Source organism: Rosa chinensis, chromosome 7 (genome assembly GCF_002994745.2).
Source record: "Rosa chinensis cultivar Old Blush chromosome 7, RchiOBHm-V2, whole genome shotgun sequence".
NCBI lineage: Eukaryota > Viridiplantae > Streptophyta > Magnoliopsida > Rosales > Rosaceae > Rosa > Rosa chinensis.
Window position 1 is genome coordinate 747772 of NC_037094.1, and position 9325 is coordinate 757096.

Below are 9325 nucleotides of genomic sequence, written 5' to 3' on the forward strand. Positions count from 1 at the left end.
ATCTGGTTATTGGTTCTTTTGGTTTTTAGTTAACTTGACATTTGAATGAGAACTCCGTTTTCCAAGTCTTTATGGTGATGAATGTTTATTTTCTTCAATCCACATGCATAATTATCATATTTGTTGATCAACTTTATATAATGGTTGAATTTAATTATTGCAGTTCATATTTTCAACCCATTTGTTTATATTTTCTTCAATCCACGAGCATAATTATCATATGTGTTTGTTGAATTGCAGTTCATGTGAATTTATTGCAGTTCATATTTTCAACCACATGTGAAAATATAAACAAAAATGATAAATATGCATGCGGTGAATTATATAATTTGTCCTGCAATTCATATTTGTTGATCAACAATTCAATCCACATTGCAGTTCATAATTTTCAACCTCTCCATGGACGTGCCCAAATTTATGAACACATTGTGACTTGGCTATGTCGATTCACGGATTTAAGAATGTTTTCCCCCTTTTAGATTCTTGTGTGAATTAATCATTATGTTACTTGGCGGACATTCTTACTACCATAATACAAAAACATTCCTAAATCTGTGAATCTTATTATGTGACATTCCTACTAAAATAGCAATAGTACTAAGGCAACTCCTTAGAATGACTATGAAATAGCAGTCATTAAAATGGTGTGAAAACAAACATTCTTCATCATCATATAACATTCATTAACCTTACTAAACACACAAATTTCAGTAAATTCGCGACGTGAGAGATCTCATTCTCACCAATGTAATACATTCTCGAGCTAAAAAGCTATCAATTCCCTAGCAGATTAACTGTCTCATTTTTGTTTGAACAATGACAGAAAGCCCGATTATGGTATAGGAAGCCCAACACGGACGGGCCAAGCCCAACGTACGGCCACCAAAGAAAGGCGTTTTACTCAATTCGAAGGGTATTTGTGGAACTGCATTTATCTAATTGATAGCGAAGCCAGCAGCAACCAAAAAAGCCTAGAGAGAGCATCCCCTCCGGAATGTTTTTTGACGATCGTAACCAACAGTAAGTCTCCTCTCCCAATGGTAACTGCATTCTCATTGGAAAACTTCACTTTCTAGTTTATAAGCATTCAGTTAGTTTTAGAAATCTCAATGTGCATTTTCTGTATTCAACTAATGGGCAGCGATGTTGGGTTTAGGTTAAAAGGTATTTCTGTGCTATCTCACGTATTTTTTGTTTTTTTCCTTTCCTTCTAGAGTTCGTACCAAATTAAATCGGGAGTTCGCTACAAAAGGCACGAATGGCATCAGAAGTTTGTGGTTTGATTCAAGATCTAAATCTGAATGATCACTCTATTGGTACATCTCAAGTTCAATATGCTTTTGTTTCTGAGATTAATTGTTGTTGGGGTTAGTTTGGCCTAACTCTTGTAACAGTTACCACAGGAGCTTCTGTTGTGGAAAAGGATGATGTTTTGAAGGGGGGTTTTGGTGGGAGTAAAGCGTATGGTGATTTATCAAAATGTGGGAAGCCTGCTATGACTGAGGAGTCATCACAAAAGCAACAGCCTTCTGACATTGATGAAATTAATATCAAAAGGAAAGGAGGGGTTGTTACAGAGGAAGATATAGCAGATGAAGATTCTGATTATGATTATGATTTTTTTGATGAACGTGTCGTGAAGAGGTCTGATCCAACTAAGGAAGAAATCTTGGAGATTATGGCGTACGAGCACGATCATAGGAGATGTATCGAATTACAGGAAAAGGCTTTGAAGGAGGAGTATGCATTTGAGAATCCAGCTTATGTGAGTTTTTACTTCCTCTTTTTCTATATCTACAGTTATTTGTTGGCTTGAATTTTTCTTAACAATTCTACTGGTTCTTCTACAGTCTCCATTTTTCGACTGGCCCTGGGAGGAGGAATTTGAGATCAAGCCGATGGATGAATCAGAGTTGGAGGAAATATCAGATTCAGTGCTAGTATTAGTAGAAGTTGATGGAACATATGAGTGTGTAGATGCAGCAACAGTTCTTGGCTAAAGCAGCCTTCAGGGAGGGGGTTGGCTTTTTTAATTAAGCAGAGTTCGATCTGGTTACTGTTTCTTTTGGTTTTTTGTTAACTTGACATCTGAATGTAGAACTCTATATATATCCAAACGAAAAAATGAAAAAATGAAAAAAAAAAAAAAAAACAGCAGTTTTCAATTCTGGTACTATGTATCAATTGGCACTCATTAGTTACATCTACATGCACCAGAAACTTGGAAGATTCATGGTTTGGCAGTACTTTGAATTATGTGCTACTTGGTGAAAGTGTCCAACTGCAAGGATCTGGACCCGTTCTGTGGGAACCTTGTGAGGAAGTTGAGAAATCTGAATTCACGGACATAGATTCTAGTCTTTCTTCTGAAAGTCATCGTCCTTGGGGTGTCCAAATATGGCTTTAAAGTAGGCACAGAACAAGTTATGATGGAGTTTTGCCTCAATAAAGGTTCTTTAGTGATGTTTAATTGTCACCAAAATAAGGCCAATTGGATTGTATGTTCAAGCAAGAATCATCAACACACCAGTCATGGACAAACTTTTAAGCACTTTATCATTGTCATGGTTTTCATATGAAGTGGATCGAGCTACCAGGATAACAGGCTAAAACACATACTAGATAGATGTCTACAGATGGTTACCAAACAAATTCAAAACATTACAGTATTACTAAAGGTAATATTGGTTTCCCATTTACGACGAAAAATATGAACTCAGTTGGATCCACTTCAGAAGAACAATCATACATGAGAACTAGCTGAACAGCTACTCTTCCTTGAACCTCTTCTCCACTTCCTCCAACCTTTCAATATCCTTGCAGTACTTACAGATGCGATAGATGCACCTGTGCAAAGATTTTTTACATCATTTTTAACCGCAATAAATCAATTAGGCGCTCAGAAGTTCCATTTAAGAGAAAAGAAGGGCATTTGATAGCTAACCAACATACCAGTAAAGAAGACATGCTGCAGAGCAGAGAATTACATTCTTTTGAGCCTTGTACATCTGCATGACATATTATTCTGTGTCAGGTCAAGAATAATGTTATTTAGAATGAAAGAATCAGAACTCACATATTTCAATATTCATGATTGATAGAGGGCTAAGAGCATCAAACAATAATGGAGTCAATAGTGGGCTGATCAACTCTTTAATCATCAAAGAAAATGGCAAACGATAACCACATTAAGCTATGTGAATGGAGTAGAAGGTGGTAACTACAGTTGCCAGTCATGAATGGTTTCAAAAGGACAACGACAACGTAGGTTGCACAAATGCATTGCCTTCTAACTCCAGCATATGGTGGCCACTATAAACAAAAAGCTTGCTCAAGCCCAAATCACTCAGAAAATCCTACTTAACCACATAAAACCCCCCAAGTTCACATCTTAAAGCCTAAACAGACAGAAAAGCACTCAGGTAAGAACCTTTGGGTCTTTCACAAAAGTTCACCCAACCAAACAGTGAGCTTGGCTTAACCGTGTGCATAAGATTACGAAAACAAAACTTTCTGAAACTCATCTAAATTGAAGCTACAGCCAATACTTCCAACAAGAATACTCCATATGAGCAAACCCTTTCGTCCGCACTGATCCTCAATAACCCATACGCAAAGCAAGTCCAGAAAAACAAGCCAAGCAGAAATCCATTCAGAAAGAAACAGTTATGAGACTCCAGGATTTAAGTCATTTAACAGAAAAATCATAAAGAACATTCGAAACAAACCCAGCAATCTAACACCATCAAGTACGAATGCTATAGAAACACTGAAATTAAGTGACTGATTAAACAAACAGAATTTCGTAAATGCTATCATATCCTACCTTTCCGTTTCCCTAATATGGATGAGCAAGATCTAAGATCAAATTTCTAAGAAAACTAAATCGAAACGAAAAAGAAAAAAAAAAGAAAAAAAGTAGTTGGGAAGAAACTGACGGATTTCTCATAGCGGTCGCGCTCAGCAGCAGTGCAGATGTCTGAGGTGCACATCAAGCGATGTTCCATCTTCCAGTAGATATCTACACACCAAAGCAAAGCAAGCAAAATCAATCTCCAATTCAAATCTCTCATGCCTAAGAAATCAGAAATCCCTAAAATGCAGATCGTCGGGAAAAAAACTGCGGAAATGAAACAAAAGGGAGCAAAGATCGAACCGAGGAGCTGGAATCCGGCGAAGGGGACGACGAAGAGCGCCGGCTGAAGAATGAGAGAGATCAAAGAGACGAGGCGGTTCTTCAAGAGCTTGGGCGCGGGGAGAGTTAGCAGAAGGGCTACGGCGGCCTCTGCCGCCACCACGTACGTCAGAATCATCCACTGCAACGCCATTTTCCGATTCACACCTCTTCGTCTTCGTCAAATTCGATTTTAGTATATCTTTGGATTTCTTAGCTTCTTCTTCTGCTCTTGCAGCTACTTGTCTTAATTACCAAGCAAAGCATCGATCAATCTGATGTCGGTTGGATTGGATCAATTTCTCGCAGAGGCCCAATATCAACACCTTTTGGGCCTTGCAAAATTGGTGCACCAAAAGCCCAATCTAATTTTAGGTCCAAGTAATTTTTGGCATTTGGGTTCATGTCAATTGGCTGAAAGCATTTTCACTAGGTCCAAGTCCCTCATTGCTACAGTAGCGCAGAGAAAATCTTCAATAACAAGTTAAGAGTAGCAACAGGGTTTTATACGCTTCAAGCAATGGAGTACGTGTTACCAAAACAACATATTTATGTTTGTGTGTGTGTTAGGTGCATAATTTTTGTCCCTAAACATGAAACTGATTGATTAGTCGTGATGCCCACTGTGATTTATTATTAATAATGTCCAAATTTGGCTCCAAATGAAGGAAAAAACAAAAGAGAAAGACAATTTAAGAGAGACTTATTGTGAAAGACCCAAAGGGAATAAGAGAAAACAATTTAAAACCTTTACTTTGAGACATAGCTATAGTACTTATAATAAGTCTTTCTCTTTTGTTCGTTACGTCAAACATTTTCCTTTAGCCAAATAACTCCATCACTAAGTTGACCAATCCCTCTTTAGTCATGCACTCATGTAATGTCTTTCAAAATGATATCGTATCATTTTTATAAAAAAAAAAATTAAAAAAAATGCTTATACTGAATATTATATTGCAAACTGATCAATCACAGACTCAACTTGTGGATGGTAGATTATAATTTATAAATATTGATAAGACGAAGAAGAAGAAGATGTTGGCTCACACATATACAGCAAGCTACGTAACGTTAAATTTCAAGGAAAATTACAAATGATTAGGTTAGCATGAATTAATTAGTGGTAACACGATTATCATGTGACTGAAGCCGGCTCTTTCAGTGCCATATTGCCATGTATGATCACTCCATATTTTTTTATTTTATTTTAGAATGAATGAATGATCACTTCTTATTGGTCATCCATTGATAAACTATATATTTCTTTCCAAATTTGAATAAATCAATCTCCTCATTGGTGTGACCTCTTATCTAATTACTATTTAAACGATCATTTTTGACTAACAATTGTTGTTTTTAGTGCTTTCGCATACTATTGTTAGAATATCTTGCACCTTTTTCCTCATTTAATTAAATGGAAAAGGTTGATTAAAGTACAGGCAAAAGTCTCATCATTCAAGTGTTGAACCAATCCGATCTTATTTTAGTAACTCATGCTGTTCAAATTAGATTTTCTATTTATAACATATATCAAAATTTTACCAAAGATATATATATATATATATATATATATATATAGACGTATGACCACCAAGCCTAAAGTCTTCATCTCTAACCGCTGATATATATAGTAACTTATAAAATTGGTGGCTTTGATCATCGAATTTTATAAATGACGGTGTATACAAATCGTTAAAAGTACATATTTTCTTACTTTTTTTAAATTAGGGAAATTGTATACGAATTTTTTACTTGAGAGTTGAGAATAATTATATATATGTTCAAGTAAATCCAGAATATGTGTCTGGCCCAAACTCGAGGTTACTTGCTCTAGTTGAAATAGGGATTATATTATAGATATTCTCAGAGAATCTTAGGAGATATCCAATCAATGTACGATTATGTTTCCTTGTACAAATCTATCTCTATGCTTGTAATCATCTATATAAAGAGACCTCTATTATCAATGAAATGACGATTCAATTTTCTCCCAATTCAGTTTTCCTTAAACACGTTATCAACATGAAGCCCTAACCCTGAAACAAATAGCTAAAACCCTAAATCCGAATACAAAACCTTAAAACATTTTCTGCCTCCGCCACACTACTTGAAGAATCTAGAACAGGTAGCAAAACCACCCGAACAGGCCGAAAACCTACCGAACCGGCCACCGAAATCTTCAAACCACCCGCAGCAAATATTCCACCGGTTCACCACCATCCGGACTTCCAATTGCTACCAAATTTTTCCGGCAGTAGCATATCAATCCCATAAATCCGGAACCTGAAGAAAACCCCTGAAAACCGGATTAAAAGTCACTGAACCGGCCGACTGAATCGTCTGGCAGAAAACCGGTAGAAGGAAAAGAAAAGGAAAAGAACAAAAAAGGGAGGAAGGAGAAGCCCACTGCAACAGGCCCAAGCCTTCGGCCCAGAAGCCCACTGACCCAAACCCAGAAGTCTGCTGACGTCAGCAGCAGGGACCTACCGCCACGTTAGCATCCAGCCCACTGCCACATCAGCACCGGTCAACGCCGGTTGACCGTTTCCGGTCAACTTTCAGGTGACTTTTTGCAGCGACCTATTTCGAGGTTTTTCTTTCTAAAAGTGCCCTTTTTTTTTTTTTTTTTAGAGTTTTTAATTCAATTTCTTTTCTTTTTCTCGAGGACTTGCAAACTCCTTTCTTCTACCCCCTTTCTTCATCATAGGGGAGACCTAATTAAGCCGAACTATAGGGGTTCGTGCTCACTCCAAGCTTAGAGCTTGTTGAGATTTCTAAACTTAGAGTTTATAGAGAATTTATGATCGACCACTTACATCATTGTTTCGATCTAATCCAATACCTCTTGGCATTGAATTTCTTGGAAGTGATTATGCTAAGAAATTCATAATTTCTTGGGAGAAACTACACTCAGAAATTTTATATGTTTTCTTCGTAGCCTTTTTACGCTCTAAAACTAACCCTAATTTCTTGTTCTATTTCAGGATGAGTAACCTGAACAAACTAGACTTTGCTCCATTGGGAACAACTGGCTCTGAATATCACAGGTGGGTTCGTGATGTCCGCCAACATCTCAAGGCCGATGGAATCCTGGATATGATTCTCGTGCCTAGCAAGGACGTGCTAAATGTTTAGCAAACTCAAGATTTGGAAGCAAATAAAGCAGCCTTAGAGGCAAATAAGGCGAAAGTCATCATCCTAATGACTCGTCATATGGATGATTCGCTCCAGTACGAGTGTATGAATGAAGAAGACCCCAGAAGGCTGTGGTTCTCACTAGAAGAAAGATTTGGCAACGTCCGTGACTCCCTGCTTCCTGACCTAGAAGTGAGATGACATAGCCTCCGCTTCTGTGATTTCAAGTAAGTTCTTGACTACAACCCGGAAGCATTTCGCATTAAATCCTTAATGGAATTCTGTGGTAAAGAGATCACAAATGCGATATTGATTGAGAAAACTCTCTCTACCTTCCCCGTCTCTGCATTGATGGTTGCTAAGAACTATCGAATCGATGTTACTGCAGGACGGATCACAAGGTTTCATGAGCAAATTGGAGCTATGAATGTCGCTGAAAAGCATGACAACATCCTTGTGAAGAACTATAATTCGAGATCCATGGAAACAGAGCATATTCCGGAATCCAATTATAATCGCGCCCCTAAGAAAGGGAGCTAAGAGCGAAACCCTAATCTTAGGGATACTTCTGGCTCTAGTCCATATGATTGCTCTACATAGAAAGGTAACCGCCAAAATAGACGAACACAGAACCGAAGAGGTCAACGTGGAAAGAGATAGGGAGGCAACACCTCTGGCCATGTTGGTGGCGCCACCAACACTAAGAGTCATCTAAATGACGCTTTCAAAATGCCTCAATCAATGGAGTTTCACAAGCAGGGCAAGGTGATTCATATATACTATGCTGTCAAACATGAAAGTATCTCTTATCAAAAATAATATATATATACACACACACATGGAGGCGATCTAGATCGGACGTCCGCACTGTCGCTAAAGTGCGCACGGTGACGCTGCAGCAGCTTTCAGGCCTCAACAGCACCACAAGACTTGTTGGATGGAGGCCAGGGGTCGATCTCGACCTTCTTCTTGATGGTGGAGTCGTCGGCTATCAATTTGCAGTCGCTATTCAGAACCTTGAAGTTTTAGGTGAGGTTGCTGCCCAGAACCTTCAACCTTGATCTCCCTCGACCTTGATCGTTGCCCAGAAGCGGTTTAGGATGCCTTTGGCCTCCGTCCAGCAAGATTCGAGCCGCCGTCTGAGCCTGAACTTGGCTGCAACATTGCCGTCCGTACTTTAGCGACAATGTGGACGTACGCTCTACATCGCCTCCGTGTGTGTGTGTGTATTATTTTTGATAAGAGATACTTTCATGTTTGACAGCATAGTATATATGAATCACCTTGCCCTACTTGTGAAACTATATCGATACTCCGATACCCTCTCTTCTTTGAGTAATTATAATTTGGTTCTTGAATACTAGCTATGGTGACACTGGCTAATAAATTTGAGACATGTTAGTGGAACACAGTGCATGGAGTAAAAAAAAAAAAATCTATGACCAACCAACAAAAAGTTGTTGCTGAATGAATCAATCACATTAGCGTAGACCACGCTACATATGCTACATATACATGGTGATCCGAGATCATAAAATCTTACAACTAGGTCTTCACCTTGCCCTGCTTGTGAAACTATAGCGATATATATATATATATATATAGAGGCCCGATCACAGGCAGATGTCCGCATTGTCGCTAAAGTGCGAACGTCGACGCAGCAGCAGCTTCTAGGCGGTGACGGCGGCGCGCGGCTTGTAGGAGGGAGATCGGAGGCATCCCGGACCGTTCTGGGCAGCGATTGAGGTCGGAGGAGATCGAGGTTGCACGTTCTGGGCAGCGGCCGAACCTGCAACTGCAAGGTTTTGGGCAACGCCGCAACCTCTTCCCCGAAGACTCCACCCAACTGCAGACCGGCTTCTCAGACCCCTAGCCCCCTCCGGCAAGTCGCACTACGCCGTTGAAGCTTGATCGAGGCCGGAGGAGCGTCGTCCGCACTTTTTCTAGGTTGCGGACGTACGCTCTTGAATTGCTGCGTGTGCACACACACACACATGCCCGTTCCAAAGCGGACGT

The 9325-nt window shown here is 39.2% G+C and overlaps 2 protein-coding genes across 5 annotated transcripts; one reads left to right on the forward strand and one right to left on the reverse strand.

Moving 5' to 3' along the window:
- Positions 1–937: 937 nt before the first annotated feature.
- On the forward strand, positions 938–2152 carry LOC112176208. 4 transcript variants are annotated; one of them, XM_040509906.1, is made up of 4 exons: positions 938–1020; positions 1215–1316; positions 1404–1765; positions 1851–2152. In XM_040509906.1, the coding sequence occupies exons 2-4, from the start codon at positions 1259–1261 to the stop codon at positions 1998–2000; spliced, it is 570 nt and encodes a 189-aa protein (XP_040365840.1). In that variant the 5' UTR covers positions 938–1020; positions 1215–1258; the 3' UTR covers positions 2001–2152. The 4 variants fall into 4 exon arrangements, with proteins under 4 accessions (XP_040365840.1, XP_024169792.1, XP_040365839.1 ...); XM_024314024.2 differs by having other exon boundaries at positions 943–1020; positions 1395–1765; XM_040509905.1 differs by lacking the exon at positions 938–1020 and having other exon boundaries at positions 1104–1316.
- A 381-nt stretch (positions 2153–2533) lies between these two features.
- LOC112175406 lies at positions 2534–4419 on the reverse strand. The gene is made up of 4 exons (XM_024313081.2): positions 4157–4419; positions 3939–4021; positions 2953–3008; positions 2534–2847 (listed from the first exon to the last, which is right to left on the reverse strand). The coding sequence occupies exons 1-4, from the start codon at positions 4326–4328 to the stop codon at positions 2769–2771; spliced, it is 390 nt and encodes a 129-aa protein (XP_024168849.1). The 5' UTR covers positions 4329–4419; the 3' UTR covers positions 2534–2768.
- Positions 4420–9325: the final 4906 nt, after the last annotated feature.